General features: G+C 51.5%; 1 protein-coding gene across 1 annotated transcript; it reads left to right on the forward strand.

Annotated features, from left to right (window-relative positions):
* The first annotated feature begins 438 nt into the window (after window positions 1–438).
* Window positions 439–20546, forward strand: Phldb3 (pleckstrin homology like domain family B member 3). Its single transcript, XM_046455488.2, has 16 exons — window positions 439–591; window positions 1100–1486; window positions 2348–2530; window positions 2730–2864; window positions 5848–5976; window positions 6136–6297; window positions 7172–7282; window positions 7418–7501; window positions 8239–8352; window positions 13867–13966; window positions 14112–14202; window positions 14288–14378; window positions 14958–15014; window positions 17816–18035; window positions 18675–18760; window positions 20117–20546. Exons 2-16 carry the CDS (start codon window positions 1253–1255, stop codon window positions 20249–20251), a joined length of 1932 nt encoding a protein of 643 aa, XP_046311444.1. The 5' UTR covers window positions 439–591; window positions 1100–1252; the 3' UTR covers window positions 20252–20546.
* The last annotated feature ends 2085 nt before the right edge of the window (window positions 20547–22631 follow it).

Below are 22631 nucleotides of genomic sequence, written 5' to 3' on the forward strand. Positions count from 1 at the left end.
GCACAGCTCTTGACATCTAATAACCTGGTTTCATGTACCAATTATTTTCTGTTTTTGCCCAGAGAGGAAAAGGTCTGGCTGAGACCTTTAACCTCTGTCCTCCGCCCCATAGCAAAGTGTGTGTGGGGCGGGGGCACACTTCCCTGTATTTCTGGGCGGGTATCTGACTCAAAGTACCCCTCTCCCCTTGTCCAGCTCCCTAAACCGGTTGGGGCCCTTCTAAAGGGCTCATTAGAGGGGAGAGTCTCCATCTTCATTCCTATCTCCCTTTGAGAACTCTTAGAATGTGGGCAGTAGGGAGGCTGGTATACAAAGGTGGCCAGGCAGCCCTTCAGGGGACAGGAATGGGAGCGCTGGAGGCGGATGGGAGGTCGCGATGCTGGGTTCTCCGAGGGTGGGGCCCGGAAGGCCTGATGCCGCGGGCGGGGCGAGCTGGTCGCTCCCTCCTCTCTCCAGAGCTGTTGGACCTGTTGTCCCCCCCTCCACTTCCGGGCTGCTGGGGAGGGGGACGGGCGGCCTCTCCTCCTCTTCACAGCCACCTGTCTCTGTGGCAGAAGCTGCAGTGCCGGGAGCGCGGAGCGGAGCGAGCTGGTGAGGGGCCGGGGCTGCGGGAAGGAGGGGACTCAGCTCGTGGGGCCCGCGCGGGAGGCGGGAACCGGAGTTCGGGAGCCTAGTTCCTGGGAGAAAAGGAGGGCTTGGGCTCCAGCCTCGTCCCGAGGGGAAGACCGGGAGTCCGGTCTCTGAATCCCTGGGTGACGCGACATGGGTGCTGGTCCCTTACACAGTGGGGTCAGGACTGCCGGACTCGGGGAGGAAGGGGCGTTGAGTACGAAGGGAGGAGAAGGGGTCGCGTTAAAGTGGCCCAAGAGATTGTCGGGGGCCACTGGGCAAGTCCAAGGCCCGACACCTGGGTGGCACGGAGGCTCTGGGTCGCAGAGTCCGGCAGGGGGCGTGCCAGGACCCCGGACTCAAATTCCGGCCCCGCCTACAGCGGGGTGCCGCCTCCCGAGCCCTCGAACCTCGTCCCAACTTCTTCCCCCGCCCCTGGAAGCTCAGACCACGCCCTCGGAGTGCTCAGGCCCATCCTTTGAACTCCTAGGCCCAGCCTCCCCGAGCACTCCGCGAGGCCAGGCCGTCGGGTGCGGCGCCGAAGACCCTAGGCCACGCCCCACGCTTCCAGGCCACGCCCCACGCTTCCAGGCCACGCCCCGGAGCCAGGACCACGCCCACCCCGCAGGAGTCCGAAGCGGCCATGGGGACTCCCAGTAGCCCGGAGGAGAGGTCCGGGTCCCCGCCGGTCCCCGAGTGCGACGCAGAGGTTCAGCCCCAAGGGGCCTCCCAGCCCCATGATCACCCCGATGAGCCCCGCGAACAGGAGGCGCCCGGGGTCCCGGCGGAGCTTCCTAGCGGCCAAGGAGTTGAGCAGCAGACTGAGGAAGAGGAAGAAGTGGGAGAAGGCAGCAGCACTGAGAGCAGCCGGGAGGAGGTGAGGGCCCTTAGGGCGGCAGCCACTGGGAGATCCAAACAGGTGACCGGACACAGGCCGGTGGAGAGAAACCCGAGGGACAGAGACCTGGAGACAGGGAAAAACACAGAGATGGGGAAAGACGACAGAGAAACAGACAGCACCAGACAGATCCACGAGCAGACCCAATAGAGACTGACCCAAACGGGTGACCAGACACAGATACAGGCACTGGGAGAGAGACCCAGAGATAGGGAGAGACAAACCTGGACTTGGACCTAGAAAGCCCCAGACCTACTGAGAGACAGAAACCAGAGAGAGACACAGAGACCCTTGAGACAAAGACCCCAAGAAGAGACTGAGAGATGAAGGAGGGAGGCGAAGAGAGAGAAAGAGTCCCAGAGATTCAGAGCGATGGTTAGAGACCCAGAGGGCAACCCGGAAACTAAGGGTGAAATTACTCAGAAAAAGAGAAATACGGGCGCAGAAACCTGGAGAGGGAGAAACTCCGAGGGAGAAAGAGACCTCATGATTCAGAGACAGAAGACAACTGAGAGACAGGGGGAGAGACTTAGACGTGGGGAGAAAAATGGGACATGGGGCGCAAAGAGAATGGGACCTAGATTTAAAAACCAACCACCACCAACAACAAAAATCACCTTCCATGAATCGGCTTTGTACCCCCTTCCTGAACTGTGAGCCCCTACGATACCGAGGTCCCCAGGTCTGCCCCTTCCCCCACCCGCCTTACAGATCAAGTGGGCATGGTGGTGGAGTTAGGCTGACCGTGACCCCCAGAGAGGGATGAGGGCTTGGGACCAGACCTATAGTGACTGTAGGAGGCTAGACCTTTTCCATTTGACCCGCCCTCTCCAACTTCAGCCCGAGGGCGCGCCTCGGGCACAGACGCCGGCCTCGCCCTCCACCTGCACCCCTTATGGGGAAGGGGTGAGAGCAGCCCGGAGGAGGCTCCAAGCCCAGAAGCTGGAGGCAGTGACACGTGTTGCCCTGTTGGAGCAGAGACTGAAGGAGCTTCAGCGTCAAAAGAAGGAGCTGAGGATCCAGGTGAGGCTTGGACCCCCTTGGAAAGACTGGCCTCAACTCATCTGCAAGGCCAGCTCCCAGCCCTCCTCGCCCAGGGGTCGGATTCTAGGCCCCCAGCTTCATCCTTCCTCCAAACCGGGTGCTCAGAATCCGGGAGTTCAGGCTCCTGGGCCCCTCATAGGCATCAGAACCCTCAGCCCTGGACTTATGGACCTTGCAGATGGAGGTGGAGGTGGCCCTGATACGGGGTGAGCTGGCTGGAGAGCGAGTGGCCCTGCGGCGGGAGGAGGAGCAGCTCCGAGAGCTGCTAGGGCAGCAGGTGGTCGAGGAGCCGGGCAGCCAGGAGCGGGAACAGGTTTGTTCACCTACTGTTTCTTTTCCAGTGGTTTCCTTCCTTGCGTGTGTATATGGAGGGAGATATTCTTGGTGTTTTTTCTGGTGACTTGTCCCCCGACCCCACCGTGGTCCCTGTTTCACTTGGGATCCAGAGACGCTGAGAACAGATTTTCCCTCCTCCCTCCCTGACTGTGATTCTAGACTTGACTCATTGGGCCTTCTTCCTTGACTCCCTCTGCTTTTGCTTTTTAAATATCATATTAGGAAAAATCTCAAATCCACAAAAATCAAATAGGCAGACAGCCTCCCTCCATGCCCTGTGCTCCCCAACTTCCACAATCATAAATCTTCCTTTCTTCTTTCATGTCCTGCAGTTTGCTTCCTGCTCCCTAGTTTTAAAAGCACATCCCCAACATCATAAACTAGTACATACTTTAGCACGTACCATTTGCAAATAAGATCTCCTTTTTAAAAACATCACCATGACATCTTATTATCTCACCTTAGGAATTTTTATTTTTTTTAAAGAGAAAGAGAGAGAGAGAGAATTTTTTTTAATGTTTTATTTTTTAGTTTTCGGCCGACACAACATCTTTCTTTGTATGTGGTGCTGAGGATCGAACCCGGGCCGCACGCATGCCAGGCGAGCGCGCTACCGCTTGAGCCACATCCCCAGCCCCAATTTTTATTTTATTTTTTAAGGTGCTAGGGATGGAACCCTGGGTCCACTCATGCTAGGCAATTGCTCTGCCACTGAGCTACTCCCCAGCCCTTACCTTAATAATCAATAAGTTTTATTATTGTCTTATTTCTAGTCCATTTTCATTTTTCCCTGGATTGTCTCAAAATCACCAGTTAACAGGGGGCTTGTTTGAATCAGACTGAGTGCCAAGCTTGGTTGTGATGTCTCATGTGACTTCAGCACCACTGGTTCTCACCAACGGTGTCTGCTCCTTGCTGTCTGTTGAAGAAACCAAGTATCCTATCCCTCAGATCAGGGAACATTTAGACCTGGGGAGACACAGGGGGCTGGAGGGGCATTTGGGACAGAGGGGCAGCATGGCACTAGTGCACAGAAATTAAAAGTGTATGATGTGGCTGATTGCATGCCTGTGGTGACCCTCAGTGGCCCTCTGTTGCCGTGAGCAAGTGGTTGCTTAGCTATAGAGGCTCAATCAGATTTAGATGTGCTTTGTGCTTTCTGAGCGAGAATCAGGGACATCATTTCTGGGTGTCCGACCTCTATGAGGTCACTCTGATCTCTTTTAATAATCTTTTACCTAAGGATTTTTACCATTCATCAGTAATCATTGCCTGGATTCGGTATAATTATAGCCTGGAAAATGTGACTTTGTAATTTTATCAGTCTTTCTCTTGGCAAGTAGCTTGTATGTTGGCATTTGGGGGAGCTGGGTCCAGGGCTCTCATTTAGAATCAAACACCTCATATTTCTCCAACCCTGATTTCTCGCCTGAGGTCTATTTATGTGCCTGCCTTCTTAGGATAAGGGTTTTTAGGTATTCCTTCCTTCTTCAACCCAAGAGGCCAGGCTCCTAGCCCTCTTCCCTCAGACTGAAGGGCTCCAAGCCTCCAGCCCTCCTCCCTCAGGCCCAGGGGTCCAGCCCAGCCTCCTCCCTCAGGCCCAGAGGTTCTGGCCCAGCCCTCCTCCTTCAGATCCAGGGGTCCAGGCCCAGCCCTCCTCCCTCAGACCTAGGAATCCAGGCCCAGGCCTCCTACATCAGGACCCGGGGTCCAGGCCCAGCCCTCTTCCTCAGACCCAGGGGTCCGGGCCTCAGCCCTCCTCTGAGGAGAAGCCAGGAGTCTGCTTCTTTTTCTTAATCATTTCTAAAGCTGTCCTTGGCAACTCTTCTCCACTTCAATTGTCCCTTTGCCTCTTGGTCACCAGGTCCTACATGCCTCCCTTTCTGTTACCCCCAAGCTCACCAGTCACCGTGTTCTGCTTCCCAGTGTGTCTCTGGTCCATCTCTTTCCCATCCCCCCTGCCCAGGCCCAGCTCACTCACTGCTTTGAGGACTCCTGCAGGAGCTGGTCTCCGCCCTAGTATTCCTTCTCCCCAGGGGATTCCAACGCCCTGCCCTGCTCCATCCCTTCACTCCTTCCATGGCTCCCCATTGACCGAACCTGACTGAGCTCCGTGGGCAGCCCTCTGGCTGCTGTGTCCCACAGGCCCCTCCTCCCTTCCCACTTCTCCCTGGCTGAGGTTTGCCCCGCAAAGTTCATGCACTTTTAATTCCTGTGCACTAGTGCCATGCTGCCCCTCTGTCCCAAATGCCCCTCCAGCCCCCTGTGTCTCCCCAGGTCTAAATGCTCCCTGATCTGAGGCTTTAAATTCCCCATCCCAGGGGCTGGGCTATGGCTCAGTTGGTAGAGTGCTTGGCTCACGTGCACAAGGCCCTGGGGTCGATCCCCAGCACCAAAAAAAAAAAAAAAAATCCCCATATCTGGGAACCTGTGGCTGCCCCAGGCTCCTGCATCTCTGCTTTCACTGCTCTGACCTCAGCTGTGAATGGCTGTGTGTCCTCCTGGAGGGCAGGGCCTGGGCTAGGGACCCAGCATTACCCAGTGTGGCCATGTTTCCCGTTCACTCCTTCACTTGTTTCTTTCTTTTCCCCTTCCCTCCTTCCTGTTCTGTTTCACTCTCTTTTTTGCCACTCTGAGAATGGAGCTCAGTTCCTTGTGACTAGGAAAGCATCTACCATGGAGCTACAGCCCAGCCCTTTTCTCTTTCTTTCTTCTAATGATCCTCCTGCCTCAGCCTCCTGAGTAACATGTGCCACTGCACCTGGCTTCTCCTTCATTTATTTCCCAAACAACTGTTGACTTGGAGCCTCCTCTGGGGGGTGCAGCACAGGAGTGAACCAGACAGAGTCCTGCCCCCGCGGAGCTGACACCAGGCAGGGTCTGAGGTCTGGCTGGTCTTGCCCCTGCTGGCCTGCTTCCCTCTCTGAGCTCATCTGAAGCTGAGTCTGGTCGCTTTTCAGGAACAGAGGCAACTAAGGCAGGAGCGGGACTGCGTGGAGGGTCTCCGCCACAGACTTCAGGAGGCCCAAGGACAGCTGGACTCCCAGCCAGAGGACCAGCGAGAGCGACTTCTGCAGGGGGTACAGGAGGTGAGGGCCCTCTGGACCTTCTCTAGGACCTGATGTCCAGGCCCCACGGGTCCAGACTCCAGCCTCCTCCCTCAGCCCCTCAGCCTTCTTTCCTCATTGACCAACAATCCAGGCTGCAGCCACAACTTTCCTCCAGGCTTTTTATGTCCCCACTCACAGATGAGGGAACAGCTGGATGTGGCCCAGCGCGCTTATGAGGACCTGGAGTTCCAGCAACTGGAGCGGGAGAGCCGGCAGGAGGAGGAGGAGCGGGACCACCCTGGGCTCCAGCTGCCGGACCCCAAGGTCCAGGAACTTCAGGCCAGTGTGGCCCAGCACAGGGTGAGTGTCAGTGAATAACCCTGCCCCTGAGGCCATTCCTCTTGTCTCCCCCACTGCGCGTGCGTCGCTGAGCTGACTGAACTGTTGGTGTGTCACACCCGGTGCTGAGCGTCCCAGGGTCTTCACTTGTTGAATCCTCACACAGGCCGACAGACAAGTCCTGTTCTACTTTTTCCATATCTTAAATGAAGAAGCAGAAGGTCAAAGTTCTTACATTATCTCTCAAAGTCACTTAGTTCTAAAAGGTAGAGCTGGGATTGGAACCTTCGCAGTCTTGGCCACCACGCTCTGTGCCTCTCGGCCCCTGGTCCAAACAGATGTGGTCACTAGTCCGACCGGCAAGCTTCACGTTCAGGGTCTGACAGGTTCTGTGGGTACTTCACACAGTTTCCCACTTTCTGGACTACAAAGTTCTGAGGGGGGGTCTCCTCCTCCCACCTCTGCTTCTGGATCTTCTTGTCCCTCTCTCTTCCCTTCCTCGGTGAGGACTGTCCTTCTTTCTGTCTCCTGTTTCTATCTTGTCTTCTTCCTCTGCATTTTCTCTACATTTCTGTCTTTGAGGTCTGTCCTGGTTGCCATTCTTTGGACCTATTCTGGTTTGTCCCCTCTGTCTGTCCCTTTGTCTCTGTTCTGCGTTACTCTCTGGGGTTGCTATCTCCCTAGGCCTCTGCCTATATCTCAGTTCCTCCCTCCCCTCCCACCCACCCCGGATCTCTCCTAGAACCCCAAATGGGAAAAGAACCTCGCAGGCTCCTCCCTGGACATTCAGATCTCACCTTCTCTAGACTCACAGGGAGGACATGATTCTCTGGGAGGGTGGGCTGGGGCTCCTGGAGCAGCTGAGTAACCAGGGTGGCGGGGGGTGGCCCTGCAGCGCCGGATCCAGGTCTTGGAGGAGCAGCTCAAGTCTCTGGGGGAGCAGATGGTGGCTGAGAGCCGGGGGCTCAGCCAGGAGAAGGAGGAGACCCGTCGGGCCCTGGCCCAGGTGAGTTTCCCTGGAGACCTGTCCCAGGTACTCACTTCCCTCAGGTGTCCCACCATCTCCCTGGATCATGCCTCCTGGCTATGGGGATGGCCCATTTTGGCTTCACCATGTGGTAAGCCGTGATGCCCTCCCTAGGAACAGAACCGATTCCTCGAGCTTAACCGCCTTCAGGAGACACCTGGTGGGGACTTCTCTGAGCCCAACCAAGCTCTCACAAAGGTATGGCGATTTTAAATGCCTGTCAGGCTCCCCACCTCAGACCTAGGAATCCAGGCCTCAGCCCTTCTCCCTCAGACCTGGGGATCCAGGCCCAGCCCTCCTCCCTCAGACCTGGGGATCCAGGCCCAGCCCTCCTCCCTCAGACCTGGGGATCCAGGCCCAGCCCTCCTCCCTCAGACCCAGGGATTCAGGCCCAGTCCTCCTCCTTCAGACATGGGGATCCAGGCCCAGTCCTCCTCCTTCAGACATGGGGATCCAGGCCTCATTCCTCCTCCCTCAGACATGGGGGTCCAGGCCCAGCTCTCCTCCCTCAGACCCAAGGATCCAGGCCCATCCCTCCTCCCTCAGACCCAAGGATCCAGGCCCAGTCCTCCTCCCTCAGACCCAGGGATTCAGGCCCAGTCCTCCTCCTTCAGACATCAGGATCCAGGCCTCAGCCCTCCTCCCTCAGACCCAGGGATCCAGGCCCAGTCCTCCTCCCTCAGACATGGGGGTCCAGGCCCCAACCTTCCTCTATTGGGGTCCAGAATTCCCCACTCAGGAGCTCAGGCCCCAGCCCTTCCTCCTCAGGGATCGGCAGTGCAGGGGGCCCACAGCCCTTGCTCTTATTGGGAGACTAGACACTAAGGACCACATTCTAGCTCCTCTTGTGACTGAGCCTTTGTTTTTCCATCTGAGAACTGGGGGTGCCTCTGTGTTCTCTTCATCTCCCCTTAATCTTTGCATCCTCTCCCCAGCTGCTGTTCACCCAGAAGACAGACCGGCAGCTGCTAGTGCTTCAGGAGCCCACCAGCCACTCTGCTGCCACCTCTACCTCTTCCTGCCTCTTCTCTGTCCACAGCTCCCTGCAGGTGCCTCCCCTGCTTCCTTTGCCCATGCGCCTGTTTGGTCAGTCGGGAGGGAGGGCCTAAAAGCAGAGCCCAAGTCCAGAACTTCCACTGGGCTCTGTGTGGGGGCGAGGGAGATAGGGAAGCTTGACCAAGGGGTATTTGATGACTCCAGTTTTATTTATTTATTTTCTTCCTTCTGCCTAACACCCCACGTCTTCCCTGAAGAAATAAGAGCATGTGCAACCCAGAAGTAAATTTTAAAAGTGACCAAACAGGGTGTATGGGTAAGAAGGTCTCTGTGTCCCTGAAGGCCCCTAGGCCCTCTCTCCAGAAGTAGGGCATCTGCTTGGTTCTTGATCCTTCCAGAACTCTGTAAAAAGGGGGCCCCTTGAGCTGTGGGTGTAGCTCAGTGGCACAGCATTTGCTTTTCTGCATGAGGGCCCCAGTTTGATCCCAAGCACCACAACATAAACAACCCCCAAAACTGGGAGCCCCATTTTCTTAATGGCTTAAACATTTATTGAATGGGTTGGTACTATTGTTTATTTTTTTTAAAGAAGTGGAGCAGAAAATATCCAAGTGCTATGAATGAAGTAAGGTAAATATTACACGAAAAAAAGTCTTATTTCTGTAAGCACTTAGAAATTGGTAGCTCTCATTATATCATGTAAACTTCTTTTACCCCAAAATGTGTGTACTAGCTAATTGTTTTGGGTTTTTTTTTTTTTTGTTGTTGTTGTTGTTATTGTTGTTGTTGTTGTTTTAAGTTATATATGACAGCAGAATCCAGCTTGATATAATTATCCACACATGGAATATCTTTCTCTAGTTAGGATCCCATTCTTACGGATGTTCTTGATGGTAGGATTCACTGTGTTGTTTTCGTATGGCTACAGGGAAAATGATGTCAGATCCATTCCACTGTCTTTCCTTTGTTGTTTTTAATTTTTTATTATCGTTCTCCATTATGGAAACTGTTCTCTGTTGATACATTTAGAGCTGCCTCATCGTTGTTTTTTTTTTTAAACATTGAGTTCTTTTGGGAGACTCTGGTTTTGTTTTGTTTTTTTAACAACTTTATTTATTTATTTATTTATTTGTGGTGCTGAGGATCGAACCCAGGGCTTTGCACATGCTAAGTGAGCACTCTACTGCTGAGCCATAACCCCAACCCCAGCCTCATCATTTTTAATGGCTGTAATAATAATATAAACAGTAACAATAGTAGTAATAACAGCTACTTATCAAGTCCTTGGAGAGTGCCTGACATACTTAGAAATGCTTCATATAGATTCACCCACTTAATTTTTTAGGGGGACAGATACTGGGAATTGAACTCTGGGGTACTCAACTACTGAGCCACATCTCCAGACCTATTTTGTATTTTACTTAGAGACAGGGTCCTATGGAGTTGCTTAGCTCCTTGCAGTTGCTGAGGCTGGCTTTAAACTCACAATCCTCCTGCCTCAGCTTCCCAAGCTACTGGGATTACAGGTGTGCGCCACCGCGCCCGGCTTATCCACTCAATTTTTGCAACAATTCTACAGGCAGATTATCTCCATTTTATTGGTGAAGAAACTGAGGCAGAGAGGTTAAGTTACTTAGCTAGGTGCCATGTGCCAAAGCTAGGATTTGAACCCAAGCATTCTGTTTGCAGAGCCTGTGTTCTTTTTTATTGTATTTTAGGTGGTGATGGGGATGGAACCCAGTGTCTCTTGCATGCTAGACAAGTACTCTGCCACAGAACCCCAGTCCCAGCCATGACAATGTTCTGGCTTCCGTGTGGCACACAATTCTATTGTGGGGCATTGAGCTGCCCTCCCTCTATAGGCAGTGATGGAAGGTTTTGCAGTTTAAGAAGTGTTGTGAAGAATACCTGTGTGTGTGTGCACGTGTATGCATTTATGCAAAAAATAACATTTATGCAAACAATGTTAATTACTATTATATCACCAAATACTATTATATTCAATATAAGCATATATTATTGTATTATCATATTATTATACATAATTTATATTTCATATTCATGAATTAATATTTAAAATTACTTTAAAAATGTTTATTACTTAATACTTATTAATGATCATTAATAACAATATTCCATTTTTAGCATTTAGGATAGGCCAGTGTCTGTTCAAAGCCATTCTGTCCCTTTTTGCCACGTGGGATTATTATTATGTGGAGCTGAGAAACAACTCCTGGCAATTTCACATGGTTCAGCCTAATATAGAGAATTTCATATCTTTCTCAGAAGAACCCCCAAGAGCAGGACCTATTATTATTTGGGTGACGGTTAATAGATTTAACTTTCTAGCTGGTTCTTGTGGAAATCTGAGAAGCTAGAGTGTCAGCTATGTTGCTAGACAGTGTGGCCAGAGCAGAGTAGATGCTCAGTGAGAGCTGCTGTTTCTCTACTTATTAGTATTATTATAATTATTTTCATCCTTGATCTATTCACCCTCATCTGTTTATATTTTTTATTTTTTGTAACTGCATCAGCCTCTCACTAATGTTCCCATCTTAATTCTTTTTTTCCCAATAATTTATTCTTTTTCTGTGTGCTGGCATTTGAATCCAGGGCCTTGCATGTCCTAGGCAAGTGCTCTACCACTTGAGCTACACCCACAGCTCTTTTTATTTTTGTTATTATTACTATTATTGTGTGTGTGTGTGTGTGTGTGTTTTGCTGGGGATTGAATCCAGGGCCTTGTGCATGCGAGCAAGCACTCTACCAACTGAGCTATATCCCCATCCTTCTTGTTATTTTTTGAAGCAGGATCTTGCTAAGTGCTAAAGCTGGCCTCAAACTTGCGATACTCCTGCCTTAGCCTCCTGAGTTGCTGGGATCGTAGGTGTGCACCACCACACCAAGCCCAATAATAATTCATTCTTCACACAACAGCCAGAGTGATCCTCATCCTTCCTGCTTTAATTCCTCCATCCCCAAGACCGTCAGTGGCTTCCCAGGCTTCCTCACCATGAGCTGCAAGTGCTGATATGGCGCCCGCATGTCTCACCACTCCTCCCTATTCACTGTGCTCAGCATTGATCCACCAACATTCTATACTTTTTTATGCCTCAGGGCCTTTGTACTTACTGATCCTTCCACTTGAAGCACCATCCCCCCCCAGTTTTCCTTGAACAACTCATCCTTTGGGGCTGGGAGTTGGTGTTCAGAAGCCTGTACCTGGTTTTCTAATTAGAAAATGATCCTTTTTGATAGTACTCTGTTCTCTTTTTACACAGCAATTTCTGATGATGAGTTCATTTGTAGGATGGCTCACTCAGTTCCTTAGAATGGAAGCACCATGCAGACTAAACTGGGGTCTGCATTGCCCAGTCCCATTTGCCAATTATCCAAGAGCTCCCAGCCAGGAAGTGCTGGGAATATGGCTGAAGGAAAGCCCAGGGACTCGGGTCTCAGTTTCCTCTCTGTGAAGTAGAGCGAACATTTCCCAACTCAGGGTTTTTTGTTTTGTTTTGTTGAGATAGGAGTCTCCCTACCTTGCTAGGGCTGGCCTTGAACTCACAGACTCATATGATCCCCCACCTCAGCCTCCCAAATAGCTCAGACTACAGGTGCCACCACCACACGTGGCCTCACAGGGCTTTTAGGAGCTTAAGTGGGCCTGCAGAGTGCCAGGTACAGTCGTCCCTTGGGACTGTAAAGGATTGTCTCCAGGACCCCCAAGGAGACCTATATCTCAGGAGACTCTAGTCCTTATATAAAATGTTGGAGTACTTGCAGTTAACCTCGACACATCTTCCTGTATTCCATAAAACACTGGAGATAACTTAGACACTTACACATGATGGAAATGGAAATGGTTATTGTACTGCGTTGTTAAGTGAATAAGGACAAGAAACAAAGTTTGAACATGTTGAGGACAGATACAGTTTTCCTTTCTCGCAAGTATTTTTGGCCTGCATCATATTGAATCCAAAGATGCAGAACCCACAGATAAGGAGGGAAAGCTGTATGCTGGAGACAGATAATGAGCTCTTGATAAATGCCAGCCATTAAAAAAAAAACTTAATATTGAAACGAGACAAGTGTGGAAAATCACATCAAACAAATGCACAGCTGAATTATCATACGGGAACATTCTGGTAAGTGCCACTTGTGTTACGAGATAGTACCTCCCGGCCAACTTGTAATTCTTCTTTATGAAGTCCAGAACAGGTGGAACTATGTATCTGTGGTTTCGTAAGTCAGAAGAATGGTCCCTTGACAGATGTGTCACTGGCCAGGAGGAGGGACAAGGAAGCCTTTGGAGTGATGGGCCTGTTCTGTGTCTCCATGTGGGTGGCTGGTATGCAAGTGTAAATATATGTACATTGTACCCAGCTGCACGTGTGTAAGTCTGTGCACTTCTCACCTTATTATATATATGGATATGTTATTTATGCATTTATATATATATGTGTATGTATACACACACACATACACATACACATGTATGTGGATGTGTATTTATTTATTTATTGCTGTATTGAAAATTTATTTAAAACTGAGCTATATCCCTAGCCCTTTTTATTTTTCATTTTTAAAGAAAAATTTTAATGTATATGCTTTTTTAGTTGTAGATGGACACAAGACCTTTATTTTTTATTTATTTATTTTTATGTGGTGCTGAGGATGGAACCCAGGGCCTCACATGTGCTAGGCGAGTGCTCCACCACTGAGCCCCAGCCCCTTGTTTTTCATTTTGAGACAGAGTCTTGCAAAGGTGCCCAGGCTGGCCTGGACCTGTGATCCTCCTGCCTCGGCCTCCCTAGTTGGGGTTACAGATGTGCACCACCATATGTAGCTCAACTTCAGAATGCTTTCATTAACCCCCAAAGAGCTGGGATATAGCTCAGTTGGTAGAGTGCTTGCCTGGCATGCACCAGGCCCTGGGTTCAATCCCCAGCACTGCCAAAAAAAATAAAGAAACCCTGCACCCCAGAGCCACCACTCCTCAATTTGCCCATCTCTCCCAGCCCCTGGTGATCACTATTCTACTTCCTGCCTCTGTATTTATTTGCTCTATATTAATTTACTCTGGATACTTTATATAAATGGTGCCATAGACAGTGTGGGCCTTTGCAGTTGGCTGCTTTGACTCATGTTGACAGTAGGATTTTTGAGGGTGGCAGATGTAACTCAGTAGTAAAGTGCTTGCCTGGCTTGTGCGAGCCCTTGAGTTTTATCCTCAGCACTGTGGGGGGAAAAATACAGATTTTTGCTGGACGCAGTGGTGCATGCCCATAATCCCAGCAGGTTCAAAGCCAGCCTCAGCAACAGCGAGGCACTAAGCAACTCAGTGAGACCCTGTCTCTAAATAAAATTCAGAATAGGGCTGGGGATGTGGCTCAGTGGTTGAGTGCCCCTGAGTTCAATCTCCGGTGCCAAAAAACAAAAAAAACAAAAAAAAAAAAAAAAGATTTTTGATCTGTGCCCATTAGGTGGTAGTTTTACGTGGCAGTTCTCTAACTTTCTGCTGAGATGGAACACCTCTTTCTGAGTGCTTGGGCCTTGCATGTTTTCAGGGCTCCTTTGGTCTCCAGAGGACTGGAAGCCTGCCCCGGAGAAGAGGAGAGAGAGGGAGCCAGAGAGGATCCCCACGACCTCTGTCCCTCCATTGTACTGGTGAGGGCCTCTCCCATTCCCCACCTACTCTCCTGCCCCCATCTCCTCCCATCCTGCTGCAGACTATGGAGATGGGGCAGGGAGGAGCAGAGGGACTTGGGCCTGGGAGTGTCCTGGTCTCCTCATCTGGTCCCCTCTCCCTCAGGACCCCTTGAGGCCTCGACTCTCACACCAGCAGTGGAGGCCTCTGGGAGACACCCGCTCTATCAGCTGCTAAACTGTGGCCCTGGGAACAGGTGAGAAGTCAGGGAGAAGGGGTGGGGAGATGGGAGGAAGAGGCCCAGGCCTGGTAACCCGCCAATCTCTGTTCCCTGGTTCCAGCTGCAGGGCCACCCTCCACCCAGACATCGCTCACATGGAGAAGCTTCTGCATCAGGCGATCGCAGAGAGGGAGCGGCTGATCAAGGCCAGGGTGAGACTCATTCTTCTTTAGGAACAGGAAACCCTACTTCAAGTCCTCTTCCCTCAGACCCAGGGGTCCAGCCCAGCCCCCTCTCTCAGGGCCAGGGGTCCAGCCCAGCCTCCTCCCTCAGACCCAGGGGTCCAGGCCCAGCCTCCTCCCTCAGACCCAGGGGTCCAGGCCCAGTCTCCTCCCTCAGACCCAGGGGTCTGGACCTAGCCTCTTCCCTCAGACCCAAGGTCCAAGCCCAGCCTCCTCCCTCAGACCCAGGGGTCCAGGCTCAGTCTCCTCCCTCAGGGCCAGGGGTCCAGGCCCAGTCTCCTCCCTCAGACCCAGGGGTCCGGACCTAGCCTCCTCCCTCAGACCCAATGTCCAAGCCCAGCCTCCTCCCTCAGACCCGGGGGTCCAGGCCCAGCCTCCTCCCTCAGACCCGGGGGTCCAAGCCCAGCCTCCTCCCTCAGACCCGGGGGTCCAGGCCCAGCCTCCTCCCTCAGACCCGGGGGTCCAGGCCCAGCCTCCTCCCTCAGACCCGGGGTCCAGTACATTTTCCTGGTTGGCATTCTCATTGATTCTTTCATTTCAAATCTACAGGAAGGAATGAAAAAGAGCAGAGAAAGTTCCTCAGGCCCAGCTCTTCCTGCCATCATGGTCAGTCCTGCCTCTCCCTACCCTCCCTGCTCAGGTCCTCCCCCTGGCTTTGGTCCTGTCTTGCATTTCACTCTGTGTCCCCTGCAATGTGACAGAAAAAGGGCCCTGGGCTTGATAAGGGAAGGGGAGTCAAAAGGACCCCATTTCTGTTCCCAGTTCAGCCATCTGTGTCAGCAGCCCGCACATGGGTACCTTGCTCCATATTCTTATTTTAATTCTTGTTCTTATTCTTGGCTATACCTCATGAGATTATTAATTATTCTATAATATAGTCATATAATTCCATATGCATATTTCTCTAATTGTCTCAAATGTCTTTGGAGGTTTATTTGAATCCAGATGCAAACCAAGCATTTGGCTAAAATGTCTCTAACTGTTCTCCTCCTCTCTCTTTTTTTTTTTTTTAAATGCCATTTATTCATGAAAAAAAATTGAGCCATTTATCCTGTGGGTTTTTTCACATTCTGAATTTTGCTGACATCTACTTTATTAAACTTCTAATTATTTATTTACTTATTTTAGTGGTACTGGGTGCTTTACCACAGAGCTATATTCCCAGTGTTTTTATTATGATGATGATGATGATGATGATGATGATGATGATGATGATGATTATTATTATTATTATTATTATTATTATTTTGAAATAGGGTCTTGCTAAGTTGCCTAGGCTGTACTTGAACTTGTGATCCTCCTGCCTTGGTTTCCCAAGTTGCTGGGATTATGGGCATGTTCCATTGTGATGGAGTAAATATATATATATATATATATATATTTTTTTTTATCTAGCCTGAACATATTTTTGTTATAAAGAATCATATAGTATTGAGAAAGTAAGGTCACCTTCCCCTCTCTGATCTTGCTTCTGCACAGGTGTTGTTTGTTTTTATTGTTGAGATGTGTTTTGAGTCTTTTTATACTTTTCCACTCGTATCTACTGATCAAAACTTTGTGAATTTATTTGTCCTATAATTGAGCACATCATTCCCAACCTGCTTTTTGTTTTCTCAACCATTTATCCCTCCATTAGTCATTCCACCCGAGATGTATCAGCTGCCTACTATGTGCTAGGCCCTGGGTGACAGCAGTGACCTATATAAAAATCCCTGCCTTCCAGGAAGTTGATGTGTATTGGGGATGATAAACAAAAAGCAGCATCCATAAGTCAAACAGATAACATGTCAGATGCCAGTCAGAGCCAGGTGGCCCCACGCAGCCGGCAGGGTGGTGGGGCTTCTGGGTTCTTAGGCACAAGCTGAACCTCATTAAAAATGGAGGGCTCTGACTTTGAAGCAGTTCGCCCCGCCTTGGAGCCACATCATTTATTAAACAGTCCCTGTTCTGTGTATTGTCCTTACATGTGTGCCCACGCTCTTTGGTGCAGGGGAGCAAGTGTCTCTTGGGATTGGTGCCCAGAAGGAAAGGTCTGGCCTGCAGCTAGCTCATCCTCCAAACAGTCCCAGGAAGGGGGACCTGGGAGACCTGGAGGCTCCCAGAAAGACAGGGACTCTGTGGAGGTGACACAGCCAGGGGGTGGGGGAATTGAGAGCCCTAAGCCCATCTCTGCTAACCTGGATTGGGACGCAGCTCTGCCACGTCCCAGCTGGGTGGGTGGCCTTGGGGAGCCACTTCCTTTCTGGAAGCCTCATTTTCCCCATGTGTCAACTGGGGACGCTAATAGGTTGCTCTGGAGAGGAAACAAGATAATCACTGTGATCTCTTGGCACAGTGCCCAACACATGGTGGGAGCTTCCGTCCTATATGGTGATCCTTAGAGTTACTGTGTGGGTTTGGTAAGATGATGCAGAGAAGATTCCAGGCCTTAATGGGTGTGTGTTTGTTTTGTATGGGGGATTGAACTCAGGGACGCTTAACCACTGAGCCACATCTCCAGCCTCTTTTATTTTTTACTTTGAGACAGAGTCTTACTAAGTTGCTTCCTGAGCCACTGGGATTACAGACATGTACCACCATGCTGGCTTTAGTGGGGGTTCCTTACACCTAGTCTTTCCTTCCTTTGCAGCAGATCATCCCCCCACCTTGTCCCCCTCTTGTCCCCTCTCCCTTGTCTCTAACCAGTGCATCTCCTCTCTGCTCTTCAGGCCTTCTTCCTCTGTCCTGACTTGAGTTTTCTAAGCCCCCTATGGTCCAAGTGCAGTTGGTGCATCAACGGTATCAGTGTCCCTGGGAGTTTGTGGGATATGCAGAACCTCACCTCCACCCAGACCCCTATTCTGGAATGGCCCAGAGTCTGCATTTAAAAACAAAAAAAACCTGCTGGGGTTCTGCTTTCATGGAGAAGCTCTGTGTCACCTAGAAGCTGTGTGTGCCATCCAGAGGATTATTTCGTGTCTCTATGCCACAATTTGTTCATCTGTAAAATAAGGCTCATAGGAGCCCCATCACAACCGCAGAGGTAGAGTCGGTGTTGGAACATGCACCTGTGATCCCAGCTACTCTGTAATCCCAGCTACTCGGGAGGCTGAGACAGGAGCATAACAAGTTGGAGGCCAGCCTGGGTACTTTAGTGAGACCCTATCGCAAAAAAAAAGGACTGAGGATATAGCTTAGCGGTAGAGCGCCCAGGGTTCAACCGGGGTCCAGGGGTGGGGCGTACTTGATGCCCACAAACCCTAGGCATAATAATACAATAAATGTAGCTGTTGGGGTCATTTTCATGATTGTGGTTGTTAAATCACTGTCCAAAGGCTATAGTAGGCCTGGCTTCCTCCCGGGCTCCAGGCTGCAGCACCTCAGCCACTCCTGAGTCCCATGGTGGGCCTTTTCTCGGCACTCCGCAGGCTCCACCCGCGCCCCCACCCCGCCCTCCAGGCCCCCGCGTCCTGGATCTCCGGCAGCACCTGGAACGGTGGGGCCACAACCCAGAAAGCTGTCCTCATGTGCGCGTGTCCTGTGGCTGCTGCCGAGGACCCCTGGTGAAGATGGGTGGCCGCATCAAGACCTGGAGGAAGCGCTGGTTCTGCTTCGACCGCCAGGCACGTCGCCTGGCCTACTATGCAGGTGAGCCCGGCCTGGAGCTCTGGGGCCCAGGACTTTGGAAGCCCACTCCAGATGCCTCCCCCACCCCAGGCATCTGGGAGTCGCCTCTGCCCCCTCCATCAGGGCTCTGAAGTGCAGGCCCCCACTTGCCCCCTCCCTGAAAGTAGAAGACTTGGGGCCCTTGGTTCCTTCCTCTGATATACCCAGTAATCACCTCTTTTATCCAGAGCCCAGGAGTCCAGATCCCCAGCCCCTTTCCCCTTAAGTGACCTAGAATCCACACACACAGGCCTCCTCAGTAACACAGTTGACAGTTTAGTATAATTTTGGGTTCCAGACCCCATTTTCCTAACTGCCCAAGAGTCTGAACCTGCAATATCAGCGCCCTCCCCTACCCCAGCTCCAGGAATGGGACTCTTTGTCTTTAGGTGGTCCCAAGCTTTCCTTGAGTTCCTTCCCTTCTCAAGGACCTAGGATGCCTGCAGTATTGTCCAGTCTCGGAGACTCCCAATCTCTCATCTAGCATCAACACCCACTCACTCCCCAGCGATGGTACTTCCTGGACCTTCAGACTCTCACCTGTCTCAGACTTGCCCCAGTGACCCGGGCCTGACACATGCCTCTCACTAGCTCTATTTCTCCCTCTCCTTCCTCCACCAGACAAGGAAGAGACCAAGCTCAAAGGTGTCATCTACTTCCAGGCCATTGAGGAAGTCTACTATGACCACTTACGCTGTGCCTTCAAGGTGAAATCCCATTCAGTGCCACCCTGCCCTCTCAGTCAGAGCCTTACCCTGTCTCTAGCTCATTCTGGGCAAAGCCACCCACAGCTGCTACTGTCAGGATACCAGGGTCCAGCATAAGAGACCAGCAGTTCATGGCACTGCCTATAATACTGCATGGTGGCAAATGCCTATAATACTAGCAATTTGTGAGTCTGAGAAAGGAGGACTGTCAAGTTCTAGGCCAGCCTCAGCCATTTAGTAAGGCCCTCAGCAATTTAGCAAGACCCTGTCTCAAAAAAATTTTTTTAGGCCGGGTGCAGTGGTGCACCCCTGTAATACCAGCAGCTGGAGAGGCTGAGGCAGGAGGATCGGGAGTTTAAAGCTAGCTTTAGCAAAATCAAGGCACTAAGCAACTCAGTGAGACCCTGCTCTAAATAAAATACAAAATGGGGCTGGGGTAATGTGGCCCAGTGGTCAAGTGCCCCTGAGTTCAATCACTGGTACCCCACCAAAATTTTTTTTTAAAGGGCTGGGATTGTAGCTCAGTGGTAAAATGCCCTAGATTCAATCCCCAGTACAGGAAAACAAACAAACAAACAAAAAAAAAAAAAAAACCCACCTCAGACTCTGGCTCTCAGCCACTGTTAATTTTCTTGGACAAAAGTTAAAAGTTTTCAAGCAAAAATCCGGGTTCCATGGTGCATGCCAGTAATCCCAGCTCCTCAGGAGGATGAGGCAGGAGAATTCCAAGTTCCAGGCCACCTTGGCAACTTAGTGAGACTTTGTCTCGAAGTAAAAAAAAAAAGGTCTAAGGATGTATCTCAATGACATTGTGAGCATACACACACACACACACACACACACACACACACACACTTGGAAACTCATGCCAAGCTGGGAATAAATGAAGGAAGAGGGCAGAGTAGGACTGAGGCCCACTGAGAGCATGGACATCATACAGCCATTACTTGGCTTCTGCCCATAGTTACCAGATGGGAATGAGCCAGATGGTGTCAGACTTATTTTCTTTTATAAAAATAAATGTTGGAAACTGATGCAGTGTTTAGAATCCTCTGTGGAGAGGAGCCAACCCTGGCTTTCCTTAAGTTAGAACCCCAGCTGTATGACATTTCAGAAAAGTGAGGTCCCTTCTCCAGCCTAGTTTTCTCATCTGCAAATTGGGCAGGCTTCAACCCATGCCCTCAGGGTTTAAAACAGAATGGATGCAGGGGATTTACCCAGCTTGGGTTTGGGAGTAGTTTCTTCATAAATGGGCACTAACTTCCCACAAACCAACCAGGAGGACCGAGATTTGGAGGGGGGCTGGGCGGTGGCCGGAGTCAGCGTCCTAACCACCCTGTACCCTGCCTGTTCCAGAGCCCCAGCCCTCGCCTGACGTTCTGTGTCAAAACCTACGAACGCCTTTTCTACATGGTGGCCCCGAGCCCCGAAGCCATGCGCATCTGGATGGACGTCATCGTCACCGCCGCGGATGAGAACCACGCCCCCTGAGCGGCCCCGCCCACCCGGGGACGTCCTGGCGAAGCTCCGCCCCACACGCAGTAGTGCTCCAAGGCCCCGCCCATTCCAGAAACGGGGGCCCGCCCCTTCTGAACTCTCCCGGGAACCCTGCGGTGGCTGCGGCTCAGCTGGCCTGAGTCGCGGCTCTCCGTGCAGCTGGGGTGGCCCCGCGACGACGGGATCGCCAGTCCCGGGGCCCTGCCTGGGGCAGGAGGACGATTTCAGGGTGGGAAGAAACTATTTATTGGTGCTCCTGTGAAACCGAATTAAACACGGCGGAAAAACAGGGTCGCTGCTGTGGTGTCCAGCCCGGCGACCGGGGCCAGCCCCTAGGCAGGACCTCGGAGTTACGGGCACCTCTGGGGCCAAGCGTCCCCGCTGTTTCTCGCTTTTAGGAATGGAGACCTTCGCCCTGCTGGCATGGCCGGGAGCAGGGGGTTGGGAGGCCCGTCCTCAGGCTTTTGCAATGTTGTTGTTTTAGTTTGTGGGTTTCTCTGCTTCCGGTTTGACCCACAGCTGTCGGCAGTTTCTGGAACTCCCGGGCCCCCTCTCCCCTCTGCCTGCTCTTCCTTAACCAGCTCTTCATTTCCCAGGTCCAGTTCATGTTCCTTCCTTCAGGAAGTCCTCACTGGCCCCCTTGGCTGATCAGGCGCCTCCTCTGAGTTCCCATCCTATCCCTGAGCACTGGCTTGTCACCGTGATGACCCGTGCTCTTTATGGACGGGGAACTCCATGAGGACAGAGCCCGGCTGTTCTGGTGACCTCTGTGTCACCAGTAGGACAAATATTCCATGAAAACGAGAAGAATGTGTCCCTGTCCCCTCTGGGTCTTTTTGTCCATTCTATTTATTTGTCTAGGCATCTCCACACTCCACCCACTTCTCATTTAGGCAGGAGCACCTGTGTTTCCTTCTCCAGGAAGCCCTCCCTGATTGCCCTGACTGAATCAGAGGTTTCCTCAGGGATTTCCACAACAGTCCTGACCACTCTGCCTCCCAGCACAACCTGCCCACTCTGCCAGGTGCTTATCCCATCGTGGCCTTGACTGCCCTAGGCCTTCCTTGCTGATGAATTAGTCTCTCCCTCTGGTCTAGGAGCTCCAGGAGGCAGGGACTGGGGCTCTATTGATCACTACTGAGTCCTTGTCACACACCAAAGGGCTCAGGTGCTGCACACTAGGTGTTGAAGGAATGTCTTATGGTTGAATAAATGAGTTAGGGATAGATGCTAAGGACCAGGAGAGTTGTGAACAAGGCGGCCGGCTCCTGGGCTGACTTCACCTTTAGATCTTACCTGGCACATCCCCTCCTAGGAGAAGCTCTCCTTGGTCCTGAGGCTGGGTCAAGTGCCTGGGCTGCCGAAGTCCTCTCCCTCTCCCCCCACCAGCACTCTAGGCTGTCCCTCTGGAGACAGCTCTTTCTTCCCCTCAGACAGCCCCCTTGAGGATCCCGGATCTCGATCTAGTGTTCCTGAGTCCTGGGAGTACAAATCCCCAGGACCCCAGGTGACCCCACCTCCAGCTGTGAGACTTCTGAATTCTTGGATCAGTTCATCACCCAGCCCCCAGAACGGAGCCAGCTTCACAGGCATGTGACCAATCTAGTCAACAGAAGAGCCCTGCTCTTAAATTTTGTGTTCTGTGATCATCATCTGAAAATTCTTAATAATTTTATCTTTGAATGTGTGTTTGGTAATGAAGTTTGGTGGAACAGTGGAGTTTTTGTTTATTTGTTGTTTGGTTTGGGTACCAGGGCACTTAACCCCTGGCCACATCCCCAGCCCTTTTTTATATTTTATTAGAGACAGGGCCTCGCTGAGTTGCTTAGGGCCTCACTAAGTTGCAGAGGCTTGCTTTGAACTCAATCCTCCTGCCTCAGCAAGATTCGGGTGGGTACTTGTGTCTCATGGCATCTTGGGGTGAAGCATGGCAGTGGCCCCTGGTGAGGAGGGGAACCCAGCAATCAGGTAGCCCCTGTGAGGGTCCATGCTGGTCCCTCAAGTATCCCTATGCCACATTTCCATTTTACACTGGGCCTCAAAAATTAATGCAGCTGAGTTGGTGTGGCAGTGCATGCCTGGAGTCCCAGCAACTGAGGCAGGAGGATGAAAGTTCAAGACTAACCTGGGCAACTTGAAACTCTGTCTCAAAACAAACTAAGAAAAAAAGAGCTGGGAGTGTAGCTCAATGGTAGATCATCCCTGAGTTCAGCCCCCCCCCCCAAAAAAAAGCAACTGACTGGCCCTGCCCATCCCTTCCCTTTTAAGTCCCATAAAGTATGTTCCACAGGGAGTAGATCTGAGACTCAGAGCCTGCCCTGCCCCAGGGGTCACGAACCCCATCATGGATATAGCCCCAGGCTTCTGAGGCCCT

The sequence above is a fragment of the Marmota monax genome, unplaced genomic scaffold (assembly GCF_021218885.2).
Source record: "Marmota monax isolate L192 unplaced genomic scaffold, Marmota_monax_Labrador192_F-V1.1 WCK01_AAM20220418_F8-fsc00149, whole genome shotgun sequence".
Lineage (NCBI taxonomy): Eukaryota > Metazoa > Chordata > Mammalia > Rodentia > Sciuridae > Marmota > Marmota monax.